This window comes from Hylobates moloch, unplaced genomic scaffold (genome assembly GCF_009828535.3).
Source record: "Hylobates moloch isolate HMO894 unplaced genomic scaffold, HMol_V3 SCAFFOLD_13, whole genome shotgun sequence".
Taxonomy (NCBI): domain Eukaryota; kingdom Metazoa; phylum Chordata; class Mammalia; order Primates; family Hylobatidae; genus Hylobates; species Hylobates moloch.
The window spans coordinates 102349363-102367496 of NW_026652288.1; the positions used below are offsets into that span (position 1 = coordinate 102349363).

The window sequence follows — 18134 nt, forward strand, 5'->3', positions numbered from 1 at the left end:
ATGTAAATGTACGCATATGTCTGGGTGTAAGCATATGTATAACACAGATGTTTAGGAAAAATGTGCATCAAAATATTAACGGTGACCCAAGTTTAGGAGTGATTTTACTTTTTCCTTTGCATATCATTGGAAAATGGGCAAAATTAGGCCCAACATAGGTTAGAAGACTTAGGGTAAAACACATACCACATAGTACAAAACAAAGCTGGTACAAGAACTCAGAAATTCCCTTTTCTCTTACTATATAAAAGCTTTCAGATTCAGAATTGAATGCACCTGAACACATGAAGTATATATAACTATTAAGCCCAACTTATATATTTAGAAACTGAGGCTTAAAGTCTGAGTGACTTGCCCAACATCACACAGCAAATATTAATAACTAGAGATTCAGAGGTAAAATCTGGGTCTCTTGGCCCTCCTGAGTGCAGAATATTGTCCTTGTTAAAAGCCAGGGCTTTGTATTCATCCTGACCCAGGTTAAGCCCCACCTATGCCACTCACTTGCTGGTAAACTTGGATGAATTCCTATATTTTTCTAATTCTAGGGTTCACCACAGTTTTTATTTTAACCTCAAAGTGTAATGGTGATGATTAAATGATATCGTAAAGTCCTATTACAACCTGTGACATAGCAAACACCCTTGTCTCACTCACTATGCCTCTCTGTCTCTGTCCCAGGTGGAAGAACTCCATTATTACTTTCCAGGAGCAGACAGACATTATCTGCTCACCAGGCTCAGCAGCTTGGTTCTAGTCTCAAAAGTCAGCTGGGATCATGCTCATTGTGCCTAGAACAGAGAATGCAGAACATCAGGCCTAACACAGGACAGGATGTTGACGTGCTGAGCAGCTGGTGGGGGGATCTCTGGGGATTCGGATTCAATAGGTCTGAATGGGAGCAGAGATTTTGAATTATTAGAATCTAATATTTCCGTGAATTAAAAAGGGGCTCAGCCTAACTGTGAGCAATGCATTATCCAGTGGGTGGCATGAGAAGGAATGACAGGACTGTCAACAGTTCTAGGCCTCTTCTCTGAAGGACAAAGGGCAGCCACTGCCCAGAACCACGGAGGAGGAACTGAAACCATCCAAACTAGCACAAAAATGAATGTTTAGAGGGATCCCCTGCCCTGGATACATAATGTTCTCAGAGATAGAACAAAATTCCGAGATGATCCTGTCCACTCTGCAGACACAGCACATAGTGAATACAACTCTCGGGAACTTCCCAAGCACATGGAGGCCCACGAAACACCAGTGCACGATAAATTCCCACGGTGAATCCTGCTGGGGGAATTCATTAAGAGAAAAGCAGCAACCAAACGCTGGAAAGGTAGGGCTTCAAAATTCCCCGCTCTGGAGATGCAGAAAGTGCCTAAAAATATGGTAGGTTCAGGAGCACCACACTGTGCGTTTACATCTTCGAAATGGCCACATGGCACTTACTGGCCTGAGAGGAGAAACAGCCAGCAAAACATCCTGCTAGAATTGGTGGGCAAAGGAAGCAGGGGAGGGTCCCTGAAGGCCCTTATGAATTCTCAAAGGTTTTGGTCACCATCTTACCCTCAGAACCCTGCATGCTGATTGGCAAACACTATTACATTCATTCAGTGTTTGTCAAATGCGTGAAAAAAACAGAGGGAGAGAAAGAGGGACAGAGACAGGAAGACAGAAAGCAATTATCTCAGGCGGGGCATGGTGGCTCACGCCTGTAATCCCAGCACTTTGGGAGGCCGAGGTGGGTGGATCATCTGAGGTCAGGAGTTCTACACCAGCCTTGGCCAACAACATGGTGAAACCCCATCTCTACTAAAAATACAAAAATTGGCCAGGTGTGGTAGTGGGCGCCTGTAATCCCAGCTACTCAGGAGGCTGAGGCAGGAGAATCGCTTGAACCCAGGAGGCAGAGGTTGCAGTGAGCCGAGATCATGCCACTGCACTCCAGCCTGGGCAACAAGGGCGAAACTCTATCTCAAAAAAAAAAAAAAAAAGAAAGAAAGAAAAGAAAAAAAGAAATTATCCTTGCTCCTCCAGTCTAGGCAGGCTACTGAGTGTAGTATGTCTCACCCAAAAGTGATGGAAACTGATTGCTACTACAGTAAAAGGAACATGAGCTTCTGAGTCAGGAATAACTGGATTCAATCTCCAACTCTGAATGATCTTAGCCTAAGTTCTTGACTTCTTTCTTTGAGCCTCACCATTTCATCTTTAAAAGCGGGTAACAGCACCTATTTCGCTTCCAAAATAGGCATGATACTTATGCTTACACAGTTGTGGAAAAAAGATTACATGAGCTAATGGACTTAGGCAAAGTAGCTAGCACCATGGTCAGCACATGGTATGAGCCAAAATCCTCCTGGGCTACCCTAATTGTACTGCATAGTTCTTTCAGATGTCAAGCTGCAGAAATAATTCCAATTTAAGTTCACTGGATTTTCTAAGAAAGTATATTTTTATCCCAGCACTCTGGGAGGTCGAAGCAGGAGGATTGTTTGAACTCAGGGGTGTGAGACCAGCCTGGACAACATGGCGAAATCCTGTCTCTACCAAAATTACAAAAAACTAGCCAGGCGTGGTGTCACACGCCTGCACTCCTAGCTACTTGGGAGACTGGGGTGGGAGATCACTTGAGCCTAGGAAGTAGAGGTTGCAGTGAGCTGAGATTGTACCACTGCACTCTAGCCTAGGTGACAGAGTGAGACCCTGTCTCAAATAATCAAATAAATAAGTAAATAAACATTTCTTTAAATAATAAACTCATGTATGTATTCTTTTTTAGTTAGCAAAGTAATTTCACATTCTGACATAACAGTTCTGAAAAACAATGCTTACTGTTATCCATGTTTAATGAATGAAAAAACTGGCCAGGCATGGTGGTTCATGCCTGCAATCCCAGCACTTTGGGAGGCCAAGCCAGAAGGATCACTTGAGGCCAGGATTTTGAGACCAGCCTGGGCAACATAGTGAGACTCCATCTACACAAAAATTTAAAAAAATAAAAAATTAGCTGGGCATGGTGGTACACATCTCTAGTCCTAGCCACTAGGGAGGCTGAGACAGGAAGATAGCTTACACCTAGGAATTTGAGGCTGCAGTGAGCCATGATCATACTATTGCACTCCAGGCTGGACAACGGAGCAAGATCCTGTCTCCAAAAAAAAAGAGAAAGAGAATAATACTAAGACCACACAGCCAACAAGAGGCAGACTGGGAATGAAACTATCGATTTTAACATTTTATTATAATTACTATGATTTTCTCAATCAAAAATTCAAATAGGAGATCTTATTATAGAATACTTGAACTCAGACTGTTCCAGAAATCTACTTATATTATGCTAAAACTTACAGCTAAAATCGAAACGAAATCCTGAAAGAAGTGATTTTGTAAAACAAAGCCTTTCCTCCGGATTTTATGCATCTACTCTTAATAGTCTCAAGTAGGAGAAGAGGAACATGTTTTAGAGTAAGGCTGACCTGAGTTTTAGCAGCATCTCTACCATCTATTAGCTACGTGACCCTGGATATCCACTTTCTTAACCCCACTAAATTTCAGTATCTTCATCTATGTAATGGGAAAGCAATACCTCCTCAAAAGTCTATGTGAAGTTCCTGGCCCTGAGAAGACATTAGTAAATGATTAACTACCGTAAAAATCATGCCGTGGTACCGACCACTTGGTCTGTAGGTTAGGTGACGGCTTGTCTCTTTCCTGCCTTCTCCAGCATCTGCATACCCTCTGTTCTGCATCTGTTCAATGGGGACACAAACCAGTCTCTATCGAACCTCACCAGGGAATGAAGATAACAAAAGAGCTGGCAGAGACATTATGCAAATACCAAATATTATTAAAACATTAATGAACTCCGGCAAGTTCCCTGAATTTTGATAAATGGTGTTTATTACGCACTGCCAGCCTTTCGCACAGTCTGGGCTCTCAAATATTAACTAGATAATAACACCAATCATTCTCCTAAAAGACCAAGGTATAGAGGAATAAGAAGTGAATCTAGACAATTGCAGCTAACACCTGCCTCCAAGAAAAATCAGAATCTCTGTACAAACAGAGAGCATCAGGACAGATCCCAGAGACCACAGTGAGCACCAGCAGGCTCAGATCAACCCCACAGCCTGTGCAGAACCCTGCTTTGCTAAGACAGTGGAGTGTCTCGGTGTTGACAGGTCATTGATTATGACAGCTGTCTACCACCTCCTTGCTCTTCAGTGTAAAATTCCTCCGAACTAGACAAAATGAAAAGGATCTGTGAAGCTGGAGGGGCTTCAGACTTGGCTAACAATCTTACACAAAAAGAGAGTAACATGCCTCACCACCCCCCACCCCCGCCCAACTGCCTGAAACCTGAGGCAGTATTTTTCTCAGCTCCACTAAAGAGGCTTGTACCCAATTCGTGGTTGGCCACTTCACTCTGTGTGAGGGGATAATATCTGTAAGCTGCTAACAATCCTCAGGTGCAGCTCGGATACAGCACAAAGCCAAGAGGACTTGCCCCACCCCCACACCCCACAACTCCCTGAAATGAGGGCCTGGTGCCACCCAAGTGACACCTTAACAAGCTAGGGGTCATTAAGAGACCTCATTTGCATAGTCATTAAAGAACCAAAGCTGTGGCAAGTGAAACAAAGTGTACAAAAAAATGATTTTGTTCTTTCAGCCAAGCCAAAATCTGCTTTAGAAAAAGTAAATCTACATAGGAACCCCTTGCTGTCGCCAAACCTCCACTTGTCTAGAGCAGCCAGCATCTCATTAAGGGAAAGCAAGGAACTCGCAAATGAATGCAGCACCACACACAGGCAAGCTCATTTCGCCATCTGCCTTCTAGTGTCCAGAGGGGCAAAAGGCTTAAATGACACTCTCCTGAATCTTCTCTCCTGTAGGTGGAAATGCTAAATTCCCAGGGGGCAAGAAAGACTGCTTGCAAGGTCAGCTGGGTAAAAAACAACAGAGGCAAATCTAGTTTACCTGTCAACGCAATGCCACCCATGACATTAAACACATGCAAAAATTAAGCACCCTAGAATAAGTTACTTTTTTATATTTGGATAAAAGCTTTGCTGATTCAGTGTATCAGCTTTGGAGTTAAGCATAGAAGTTCCTAATGAGCCAGGCACTTAAATTTACCCTCCCTCCATTATCCCATTTCCTGACCTATGACTACCCTAACTGGTGGTGACCCAGTACCTTCTTCTAGTAAATGACCTACGCAAGTGACATCAGAACTGATCTGGGGGCTGTATTAACACGATGGCAGACTTCCACTATTTGTGCCACAGAGAACCGCTATAATTAACTAAACAACTTAAGTAACTGCCCTCAGCCTTCTGTGTGTGTCCCCACCTTCCTGACAATCATGTGTTGGCTTTTGGCTTTGTAAGCATTTTAGGCTTCCCTCTGGAAGCTCACTCCTAAAAGGTTATGAATTTAAATATATATATATATTTAATTCATCTATTCATCTAAATAGTTGAACGGTCGAATCTGTCAATAAAGAGTTTTTCAACCCCATACGCAACGTAAGATACACTTGGAGAGGGCGGCGCAAAAGGTAAAAACCAGCCTAGAGTTTTACCATGTTTCATCCAACTTCCCAACGCGTGAACAACTACCAGCGGACACAGACACGTTCAGTCTGTATTACCCCCTCTTTGGGCAGTGAGGAAGAAGAAAACCTAGAAGGAAGAAGGTATCCCAGGATAGAAGCAGCAACAGCCGGCTGAAACCCAATTAGATTGCAGGAGAGAGAGAAAAGCCCTGTCTTCCTCTGTGGCCAAGAGACCTTTTCCAATCAAATTTTTCAACACCTGGAAAATTGGCTGATCTATTTGTAGAGAGCACACAGAGACGTGCGTTAGAGCAGCGCTATCCTGGAGTACCAGTTCTGCGGAATGTTGACCTCGGGCCACGCACCGCATGACAGCCACGGATCCACTGGCAGAGCCACAAGCTACAACCCAGGCGCCTGGCAAACTCACACTACACCTCAGTAGCAATAATCCCAACGGCAGGACACTTGGGGAGGGTGGGCTCGGTCTCCCGGGCCTGGCTAAATTATGTTCCTTTACCCAGCATTCAATCATGTTTCAGGAGCCGTAGGTGAGGGGCTGGAGGTGGGAGTGGGGGGCACATTTTCTAGCCCCCGACGTCCCCGCGGTTGGAAACTCTGGGCACCTCTCTCGGCCAGCGCTAAGACAATACACAAAGAGCAGGGAACCGGCGCTCCTCTGCGGCCAGAGCTCCGCGCCTAGTCACGGAAGAGCTGGGAATTAAGAATTCCGAGCTCTGCGAGAGCCCTGAAGAAGCACCGGAAATGCTTCCGAGCGCTTCATAAGAGAAGTCAATTTGCAAATCAAAGTTGCAGGAACTCCGGACGCCCAGACTACTTCAGCGGGTTACTCGGGAACACCCAACAAGTTTGGCCACCGGGGGCTCGGCATGACAGCGCCGCGCCGCGAGACGAGAGAAGCAACTTGTCGCTCGGGCGCCAAGCCAGAGCCCTGAGCCGTCTCCGCTCCCAAGCTCGGGAGAGCACCCAAGAGCCGGCGTCGGGAAAGCGGAGGTCCCTGCCTCCGGCAGCCAAATCCCTCAACTGAAGGCACCTCAGGGGCTCACCTGGACTGCACTCGCTTCCAGGGACTTCCCCCAACAGTGCAACGCTTCACCGCGAGTGCCTCACCTGCCTGCCAGCCCCCGGTGGCGGAGAAATTAACAAAAGAGCAAGCGAACAGGGGGAAAGGGAGATCCGGCGTAAAGTATAGTAAGGAGGGGAGGGCAGGCAGCTCGGCTTTCGGCGGAGAAAGAAGAGAGGGGCGGAACAGAGATGGCTTATACCCAAGGCACCGGCTCGGGAAGGCAACGAGAAGGGAAGAGGTCGAGAAGGGGGAATGGGTTTTCTACTCCGCTTCCCATCACACACACGCGCACACACACCTCCCCCTTTTTCCTCCTTACCCAGCATGGAAAAGATGAAATCCTTGGCTGTGTGAATCTCCAGCGCTCTCTGGTCGTCGTATTCCCGCTGGTCGTGCTTCGTAAATTCTTGGATGAGTTTGTTCAATTCCTCCACCCGAGCTCCCGACCTGAAATCCAGCTCCGGGAACGCAGGCTTGTTGTTACAGCCCAGGGAGGCTGCCTTGCTGGCGGTGGGAGCCGCCATCTTCATGCAAAACGCGCCGAGTAGCAGCTCCGCGGCAGCGCAGCACCCACCCCCGCCCCCCACCCCGCCCCCCTGGGCCTCCTCCCCTCGCAGGCTCCCAGGCTTTGGCCCCGGCCCGTGGGCGGGTTGGCGGGCGGGCGTCTGGGCGGGCAGTCCCCCGCTCCGTGCGCTCTGGGCGTGCGAGCTTCGGGAGGAGCTGGACTGCAGCGAGGGTGCGTGTGTGGCCCCGACACCCTTTTCTCCGGCCCCACGCCCGCCCCGATGCTGCGCGTCCCTGCCCTGCCCTGGCCCTCGCTGGCAGCGGCAACGGCGGTCGGAGAGCCAACCGGAGCCTCCCCCGGGCGAGGAAAGTGAAGTGGAAACAATGTGAAATTCACCAGCTCTGAAATCAACAAGCTGCCGGCTCCGGTGTTACGGAGCCAGCACCAGCGTCTCCATTTAAAGGGACAGCGCACCCAGTGGAAAGGAAAATAAATAAATGACAGAGGTCTGCGCGCATATGCCACTTGCCAATCCGTACTTGGGAAGACGCGCGAGGTGTGGATGCATTCGTTCTCCACCTCCACGGCCGTCCCCCCATCGCCTTTCTGGGCAGGGTTTGCCAAGCGCATTCAAGGAGAAGAAAGTCTTCCTCCGTTTGATTTTAAGGGCGGTGTCCTGGGGGAGGACATCTCTGCGCGTTTACCTCTCTATCCCAAGAACTCCAATACCTTTAAATAGTAAAGGAAACTGCCTTAAGGAATATGAAACCTGTCTTCTATCCTTTTCCTCTTGTATTGCCAAGATGATAGGATTGAGCGTATCAAAAAAGAGACTCCACATCTAAACCAGTATTGGCACTCCCACTAACCCCTAATATCCCTACCTTTGTCCAAGGTAATTAATGACCTGAATAACAGCTCATTTATCTTAACATATAAGGAGTTAATGAGATTCAACCTACTCTAATATAAAGCTAGGGAAACTAAAGTGTGGGTGTGGGAGAGGGGAAACAATGAATTGCCCCAGGTTCCAAGAAATGTTAAATGACAAGGGGAAAATTTTCTCATTCAACAGATAAAATTTGAGTACGCACTATTTGCCAGATGGAGTGACAGAATGTGACAGTGATAGCCAAAAGACATGGCTCCTACCATGGAGTTAGGCTTACATGACAAGGCAGGTTCACTCTAAGTCATAGTCCTTTAGGCAGAATAGTCTCAGAGGTGGTTTTAGTGTTTATGGGGTATATCATTCAAACACTTAGGAGGCCCATTGGCTCTGAGAAACATAGGTTATCTTCCTCCCTAATTCTCCAAAATCTCTCTTCTCTATCCCACAGTCCCTGATTTAGATCAGGTCTGTTTCACTTTCTTTCCCGAGTTCTCATGGCCAAGAATACAAGTTGTTTTGTTAGACATGGAAGGAAGTACAGGCTCTTCCATGCCTTCCCCTATAAAATGGGAATAATAATTCCTGTCTCACAGGTTGTTTTAAGGATTACATAAGATAAAACAGGTCAAGCACTTAGTACAAGGACTGATATAATAAGTACTTAGCTATTATCAGCTTCTACTATTATTGTTATTAATTCTTTCACTTTTCCTCAATCTAGTAACAACTTGTTGCCAGAGTGATCTTTAGAAAACACAGATCTGACCACTGACCTCCCCCTGGAATTCCTCTCTTCTTTACTCCGTTTACACCAAAACCAATTCGCGTCTGCCTTTTTCTTATAGCTTTCCGGAGACCCTCCCCTCAAGCTGGTGGCAACTTTTCCTTCCTCAGAACCTACTCTCAGAAGCTTTCATATGATGCTAATGAATTTTGACCTTGCTTCATCATTGTTTTTTGTTTTGGGGTGTGTGTGTGTGTTTGTTTGTTTCTGAGACGGGGTCTTCCTCTGTAGCCCAGGCCAGAGTGCAGTGGCACAATCGTGGCTCACAGCAACCTCAACCTCCTGGCTTAAGCAGTCCTCGCATCTAGGTCTCTCAAGGGGATTACAGGCATGAGCCACCACACCTGACCACTTCATCATTGTTAAGGCAAGTTTTAGACTAAAAGATTCTTGGGGATGAGGGCTACATCTCATTCATCTTTGTATTTCCTGCAGCATATGGTCCTACCTTCGGAAGGGTCCTCTATGTTTATTGAATCAAGTAATGAGTGAAGAATTGTGGCATAACCAGTTAATTTCTCTTGCTTTTGGTTTCCTTCTCTTTGAAACACACTTCCTCACCCACTCAGTATGAAAGAGAGGATCCATGCCTAGATAAATGCTAGTGGACTGATGAGGAAGTGACTTAAAAACTCTGGTTTTTAGGTGGGGCATGGTGGTTCACGCCTCTAATCCCAGTACTTTGGAGGCTGAGGCGGGCAGATTGCCTGAGCTCAGGAGTTCGAGACCAGCCTGGGTAACACGATGAAATCCCATCTCTAGTAAAAATACAAAAAATTAGCCAGGTGTGGCAGCGTGTGCCTGTAGTCCCAGCTACTTGGGAGGCTGAGGCAGGAGAATTGCTTGAACCCAGGAGGAGGAAGCTGCAGTGAGCCGAGATCGCACCACTGTACTCCACCCTGGGTGACAGTGAGACTCCGTCTCCAAAAAAAAAAAAAAAAAAGCAAGCTCTGGCTTTTGCAGCTCTGCTATGCTGCCCTGACTTCTCATCCTGAGAGGATATTAACATTACCTGGGCAGTACTAGAAGCCACATAAGTGTTTGGAACTCCAGCACAAATTGATCCACTCACATCTGTCAGTGCTTCACTAGTGATCAATGGCAGGCACCTGTGCGACAGCTGGCTGAGGCAGTCATTCCATAGAGCAGGAGGGTTCTAGTTACCTCCAAACCACGTACAGTTAGAAATACTTCAGACAACAAAATCAAAACACTTTTTATTTGTTAATTTCCAAACATATGAATGAGGCATCACTAATCTTCCCTTATTTTTACCTTTTCTTGTGATATTTATATCCATAAAGAAACAACAGATTGTTAGCAGAAAGTATTCCTGTTGTGCCATAGTGCTGGGCCTTGGGGGTTTGAATGAGTGAGTGGTCTCTCTGATGTTCCTCATTGTCTGTTCTCCTTCCCATCAGCCAGATCAGAATTCTATGAATCATGGACCCTCAATGAGCCTGCATATCCAGATAATGCAATTGGATGGTAAACTAACACCTTCCTAGGCTCTAATAGAACACTGATAAAATTGTGTCAATATCCCTTGTTGAATTAGAAGAATAGAGAAAAACGATCAAAAACCATAATTTCCTGAATTGATCTATTGGGAGACTTTTTAAGCTCTGAGCTTCTCAAGGGCAAGTACTGTGTTTCTTCACCTGTGTAAACGCTGCATTTAATTTAGTTATTGACCCATCTTATGACCTTAGTTTATATGTTCAGATGAATATATAAAAGAATGAATGAAGCCGGGCACGATGACTCACACCTGTAATCCCAGCACTTTAGGAGGCCAAGGCGGGCAGATCACGAGGTCAGGAGTTCAAGACCAGCCTGGCCAACATAGTGAAACCCCGTCTCTACTAAAAATACAAAAATTAGCTAGGCATGGTGGCATGCACCTGTAGTCTCAGCTAGGTGGGAGGCTGAGGAAGGAGAATCGCTTGAACCCAGGAGGCGAAAGTCATGGTGAGCTGAGGTTGTACCACTGCACTCCAGCCTGGGCAACAGAGGGAGACTCCGTCTCAGAAAAAATACTAATAAAAAAGAATGAATGAACTAATACCATCCCTCAAAGTCCAAGAAGTCAGAATTTAGGTGATTTTTGCTACAATTTAAATATCTCAATGTAAGCTATCTATGGTTTCCCAGTATTAAGTGTCGTTATAAATGTAAATATTTCTGCATGCATTTAATTAAATGCCCCAATTTTTATGCCTTTTTCTCCCTGTGTATGTTATATGACCTAAGAGAAGGAAGGGAGATAGAGAGGAAGGTAGAGAGAGAGAAAATCATTATTAGATGTTAAAGAGTGTCTGAGCCTTGTAATAAAAATGCACATCTCTAGAATTTTCACAGATGGACAAAGGTCAGTGGAGTCTACCATCTAAACAAGCACGAAGGTAGGCTTTTCCTTTGCTGGCTCTTACAGCCTCAAACAGAACAGAGTAACAGCCTGCATTTCCAAACTGCTGTCACACTTAGAGGTAGAACTTGCCCTTCTACTCCCAACTCCCGAATTTTATTAGCATGTGAAAGAAGTCTTCATCTTGCCTCTCTGGAGCTGTTTGTTGTTAAATACAGCTCTGAAGTTCTGTGGCAAACTCTCAGCCATGAATAACTGGGCTGTGCAGAGCCTGCATTAAAAATAGCAAGCTCCACATCCACATGATGGATTAACAAAATATAATTTTAAACAAAGATTCTCTGGTCTGACGGAGATTTAAATAGCAGCCTAGGCTACAAGATCTGGCCTTCTTGGGCAGCTGGATTTTCAATAAAAGTCTAACAAATGGAAGTGGCCTGGGTTTTTTATGATTTGAAATGCAGGCAGGAAAAAGAGAGGCAAACATCACAGACATGTGGAATGTTGACAGTAGAAGGAACTTAGATGATAAATTCCATCTACCACCCTTATTTACCAGATGGGAGAATGAGGGCACAGAAAGAGAAAGGAAACTTGACTAAATAGTAGAGACAATTCTGTTTCTATTTTTCATACTAACTTTAAATTTACTAAATATTTGTTATTGTGTTTCCAGACTGCCAGAAGGAACATGAAAAATGCCATGAAATTTGATCAAAATTATAATTTAAAAAATAAAAATAAAAACAGGAGAGTGGCCCTTGGGCAAAATGCACTCATTTCACTTGGTAGTTAAATCTCAGTAAACCAGAAATGCTAACATTTGGAATTACTTGGCTACTGATTTTTCCTGGCAATAGGCAGACAATCAAGACTAGAGCTAAATCTCTTTGGTAGTCATAAACAAAGGTGACCATGTCCCTGCTTGGGGCAAATTGGGCAGTTTTACTTCTGATGAGATTTTGGGGCAAATCAGGCAGTTTTACTTCTAATGAGATTAGGCCATTGAATTTTTTTTTTTTTTTTTTTTTTTTTTTGAGACGGAGTTTCGCTTTGTTGCCCAGGCTGGAGTGCAGTGACACCATCTCGGCTCACTGCAACCTCCGCCTTCTGGGTCCTGATTCAAGCAATTCTCCTGCCTCAGCCTCTGGAGTAGCTGGGATTACAGGCACTCACCACCACACCTGGCTAATTTTGGTATTTTTAGTAAAGACAGGGAATCACCATGTTGGCCAGACTGGCCTTGAACTCCTGACCTCGTGATCTGCCCACCTCAGCCTCCCAAAGTGCTGGGATTACGGACGTGAGCCACTGCGCCCGGCCTTAGGCCGTTGAAATATTAGTGAGGTCCCCAGAACAATATAAATAACCCTCTCTATTTAGACTATTCAGTCCTAATAAAGTGAGGCCCACGTGAAGCCCATCTGCTCTGATGTGTTCACATGGTTCAGAGGGCCTAGTCCCAGCTTCTCCCTCAACCCTATATCCTCATAACCTTGAGGGCGTGAGTGATCTAGCTATGGAGAAAAGTGCAACAATATAAATCTCCCCACTCAGTCTCTCATTTTATTCTCTGCTCTCTCTCTCCCCCAACCCTGTACTCTAATAACCTTGAGGGCGTGAATGATCTAGCTATGGAGAAAAGTGCAGCAATATCAATCTCGCCATCCAGTCTCTTGTTTTATTCTCTGCTCCTGCTATACTCAGGGAAGCAAAACCTGTGCATGTGAAAAGAAGGAAATGAACTCTAGGGATGGAAATAACAATATCTGATAGCAATTATTAACGATTCCTCATGATAATAGAGCACTTTACAGTTTAACAAAACGCTCATCACAAAATTCATTCATCAGTTCTTCACAGCCTCCTACTGAAGCAGGTTAGTGAGGACTATTATTATTTTTTGCATTTTGGAAATAGGAAACTAAAGCTCAGAGAGATAGTGAAGTTTGTGGCTAATTGTCATTCTTCAGCTCTCTATTTAGATGTCATTTCCTTGAAAAGAGCTTTCTCTGGATCTCCTCCACCCCCACAGACCCAGGTCTAGGTCAGGTAAATTCCTTTGTAGACTGTCCTTCCCTTTGGACTTACGTCACTGTTCGTTCTCACACTTCCTTGTATCTGCCTGATAACTTATCTGTATCCCTCACAAAAAATGTATGCAACACTGTCTGTCTTGATCACAGATGTATCACCAGTACCTCTTACTGGATGTGTAGAACATAGTAGATATTCAATAAATGTTTGATTAAAAAGTAAATGCAGGCTCAGACCCCAAATTTGAGTCTTTTGATTTACGATCCAAGTTCTTTCCATGAAACCTCACTGAGTCTGTTGTTAGCAACCATTGAGTATACAGAAAAACACCAATAATCTCTCACATTTTAGAGAATAGGTACGCTTTATCAGCATTTCACATACGCAATCTGATTCCAAATTCTGATTCAAGTTACCTTATTGTAAACAAAGCCTTTTGTTCCTCTTCTCTCTACCTTAAAATCTAAGCTCAGGCCCTTTGCTCAATAAAATTTATGACAAAATAACTTTAAAAATTAAGTTCATATTTTCAATTCTTCTCTCTTTTGGGAAAACCCATTTGACTTAAACTCTACACATCAGATAAGAAAGGGCATAGTAATAATTGCAGGTAATTTAAAATAACTCTAAAAATCCTCTTTGCATATTACGACTGCCTTAACCCCATCAGCTGTTCTGGTGAAACGGTGGGGCCCTCATAACCCATCAATCCCTTGATACTGTTACATTTTGTTCTGGCCCTTGAACTTGCCAAAGGCCCTGTGCTGGGCTGTCCACACCAATCCGTATCCTACTTTACATATACCCTGGGTACTGGATCCAATGCCAAGGACAGACCATAATCCTTTGTCATGGGAAAAGTGGCGCTGTTTGGCTTGCTTTGCTGTGGTCAATTAGTTAATTAAAAATAAATTAATTTAGTTTTTTTTTTTCCTATGTGGCTTCAGAGGGTGGAACCAGGAGGGACTGATGGCAGCTACAGACATAGAAATTTGACTGAGGGTGTGGAAGCATTTTCTCACAATGAGAGCCACTCTGCACCGGATAGGCTGCTTTATGAATTAGTAAACTCCCCGTCACAGAGGGTGTTCAGGGCTGTGTTATCCACCCATCAGGGTTATGCTAGAGGAGGTTCGTAAGTTAGTAAAGAGCTTAGACTATGGCCTCTGAAATGTCTTTCAACTCTGAGAAGCTCTGACTCTATGATCCGTTTTCAGTTAACAGAAAAACTGAAAACTAGCTTCCCGCAAGGATTCACTCCGTGACAGAGCTATGTTCTGCACTAAACGCGGGGCGTTTGAGATCTATGTTCACATAAAGCCCAACAAAGATCAAGGATTGTGTCTTTTTTCTAGGCTTAAAAATACATATTTCCTTGTTTCTGGCTTTTTTTTTTTCTTTTTTCTTTTTCTTTTTTTGAAACAGTCTCTCTCTGTCGCCCAGGCTGGAGTGCAGTGGCGCGATCTCGGCTCACTGCAACCTCTGCTCCTGGGTTCACACCATTCTCCTGCCTCAGTCTCCCGAGTAGCTGGGATTAGAGGCCCCTGCCACCACGTCCGGCTAATTTTTTGTATTTTTAGTAGAGACAAGGTTTCACCGTGTTAGCCAGGATGGTCTTGATCTCCTGCCCTCGTGATCCACCTGCCTCGGCCTCCCAAAGTGCTGGGATTACAGGCGTGAGGCACCGCGCCCAGCCGTTTCTGGCTTTCTTACTGTCCAATTCTAGCAGGTTATTTCATTCCACCTGATAGAAGTTCTGTGGTACAGAAACATGCCACAGACATCATATACATATTGTGTAACCCAAATTTATATTTGGAGAAGTTCTCAGTAAAAAGAAAGGGTCTTCCTTTAACATATTGATGTACATGCTCATTGTTTAATGATAGAAGCCAGTTCTCTGAGCACGTCTATACCGTTGGCAAAGGAATTGTTATAATGCCTGTTTTGTTTTCTAGATCTTCTCAAAAAAAAAAAAAAAAAAAAAAAGCTGGGCATGGTGGCTCATGCCTGTAATCCCAGCATTTTGGGAGGCTGAGGCGGGCGGATCACAAAGTCAAAAGATCGAGATCATCCTGGCTAACATGGTGAAACCCTGTCTCTACTAAAAATACAAAAATTAGCCGGGCATGGTGGCGGGCGCCTGTAGTCCCAGCTACTCAGGAGGCTGAGGCAGGAGAATGGCGTGAACCTGGGAGGTGGAGCTTGCAGTGAGCCGAGATCGCGCCACTGCACTCCAGCCTGGGGACAGAGGGAGACTCCTTCTCAGAAAAACAAAAACAAAAACAAAACCTCTCTAAACCCTACACTGTAAGAAGTCTATTGAAAAACTTGGCTTTCTTTTGTTTTTCGCCTCCAAACATACTCAGTGCAGTACAAGAATAGCAGGAGTTGTTTCCCCTGATCTGAGACCTGGTGTGTTGAGTTGTGGTCCAAAGCTAATTTTAAATTCCAAGTGTATAACCTGGAGAGAGAGAGAGGGAGAGAGAGAGAGAAAGAGAGAGAAAGAGAGAGAGAGAGGATATGAGGAAAATTCTGATGTTCCTTCAGCCCTGACAATATTATCACACACACAGCCATAAGTATACTTTCTGGACCATGACTTCTAATTCTGCTTACTCTGTTAGTACTTTCTAAGCAGTAGAAAAATATACTCTCACACCCCTTACGTTCTCCAATGTTTCTTTATAGTCTAATAGAAAAAAATGAGAGGGAAAAAAAAAGGAAGAAAGATAGACTAAAAGAAAACATAGCTCCCTTATTCTATCTAATTTGTGATTATTCTTATCTATTTAAACTATCTTGGGGATATGAGTACATGCATTTTATTGAGATTTGCCTTAAATTTTTTTTTTTTTTTTTGAGACAGTCTCGCTTTGTCACCCAGGCCAGAGTGCAGTGGTGTGAACTCTGTTCACTGCAACCTCTGCCTCCCAGGTTCAAGCAATTCTTGTGCCTCAGCCTCCCGAGTAGCTGGGACTACAGACACATACCACCATGCCCAGCTAATTTTTGTATTTTTAGTAGAGACAGGTTTTCACCATGTTGGCCAGGTTGGTCTCGAACTCCTGACCTCAAGTGATCCATCCACCTTGGCCTCCCAAAGTGCTGGAATTACAGGCGTGAGGCACTGCGCCCAGCCTGCCTTAAATTTTTTAAAGGGGGATAGATAGGAATATATCAGATATACATTGTAAATAAATAAATTCAGACAAAAGCCGAAAGTCAGGAGATTTCTGTTCTGGTTCAGCTGTGGCCATTAGTTTCATGATCAGAGAAAAATCCTCTCCTTTTCTCCAAATCTCCTCTTCCTCTTGTGTAAATGAATAAATAAGGTGTCATCCAGGCGTGACATTCTGAGGCTACAGCTCTAACATCAGAAGACAAATAAAGCAGTCTTGTGCTCCCTACAAATTCTTAACACAATGTGTTTATTTTCCCCCAGTCTATCCTTGCACAGCTTGACATTCCATAGTTGAATGTTCTAATTTTTTTCTAAGGATCTTTCCTCTAAAAGAATTAGCCTAAAATCAAAAGAGAAGAGAATCTATAAGTGCATTAAGACCCCCTCCTTGACACATTTTGGCTAATGGCCTCTTATTCTCTGCTGGTGGGGGATGAAGCAAAGCCTGCTGATGAAATTCACTCAGCAGCTTGGCCCTAGGGCATGGCTACATGGCCTCTGGGTTCTTAGGGTCCAGCCAGGGCCCAGCAGGTTTGTCAGACTCCAGAAATCCCTCTCCTCACAGGGTGAGCAGAAACAAAAGGCACCCGAAGAAAGTACCCCAGGAAGTATTTACAAGAGGCTGCAAAACGGTTATAAAATGATTTTCTGGCCCTAAAATTAGAAGCCAAGGATGATGTTCCGAAGCCCAGGTGTGAGACGAACAGAGGTACAGAACTTTATAACCAGGCTTATAAAGCAGTTGACACAAGAAACTGTGGTTTTGGCAAAAAAGCATTAAGGAGTCTGTATTTCTTCACAATCAAGATATGGAAGAAATCTGGTCCTAGGAATCTGGGCTGCAGTTTACGTATTTTGGAGAAGAGCAACTTTATAAATTTCAGATAGTAATTAGTGATGGTAATAAAAAGACATAACAATCTTCAGGCAATAAATAACATTCAAGTATGTCTGATGACAAAATTATATGCAAAATTAAGGATATAGCCATGCATAAAAATCACAGATCTTAAAGAAGGGTGGAAAGGAGTTTCCAATTCTATCATCACATCAAAATCTTAATAATACAGTTGAACAAGATCAGGTGAAGAGCACAGAAGTGACTTGCCTATGGGAACACAGAGAATGGCAGGACTGGAATTCTTTTCCCGCATGTCAGCACAAAAGCCAAAGAAGGTGAGGGCCTGTGCATCAATTATCAATAAATGGCTACATGTTGCAGTCCGTAGCTACATGTTTGCAGTCCATAGCTATATACTGCAAAACTATAAATAGCCAAATTTAGCAAAAACCTAGTAAATAGCCTAGTAAATGTTCATAACCTAGTTAATATGGCATTTTTCATAAAGTTGTCTTTTTATGTCTTCATTCACTGAAAACATATTTATTGAATCTCTATTATGTGTCAGGCACTGTTCTTGACAGTGAGGATAGGCAGTGAACAAAGCAAACATTTTCGTCCTACTGGAGCCTGAAAGATTTATTTTTTAAACTAATTTATGCAGTTGTGAGGACTGATGAGTTCAAAATCTGTAGGGCAGGCAAGTCTGAAAACCATAGGGCAGGCTTGCAGGAGTTGATGTCACAGAATTTCTTCTACAAACTTCAGTTTTTGTTTTTAAGGAATTTCAAGTGATTAGATAAGTCTCATCCACAGTATCTAGGGTAATCTCCTTTACTTAAAGTCAACTGGTTGTAGATATTAACAACATCT

The 18134-nt window shown here is 44.1% G+C and overlaps 1 protein-coding gene across 1 annotated transcript in view; it reads right to left on the reverse strand.

Moving 5' to 3' along the window:
* Positions 1-7577, reverse strand: part of MB21D2 (Mab-21 domain containing 2) — a 120145-nt gene extending 112568 nt beyond the window's left edge. The window contains exon 1 of the mRNA XM_032171919.2: positions 6970-7577. Coding sequence (XP_032027810.1) covers positions 6970-7180 — 211 coding nt within the window. The 5' untranslated portion in view covers positions 7181-7577. The remainder of the gene's footprint in view (positions 1-6969) is intronic.
* Between the last annotated feature and the right edge of the window lie 10557 nt (positions 7578-18134).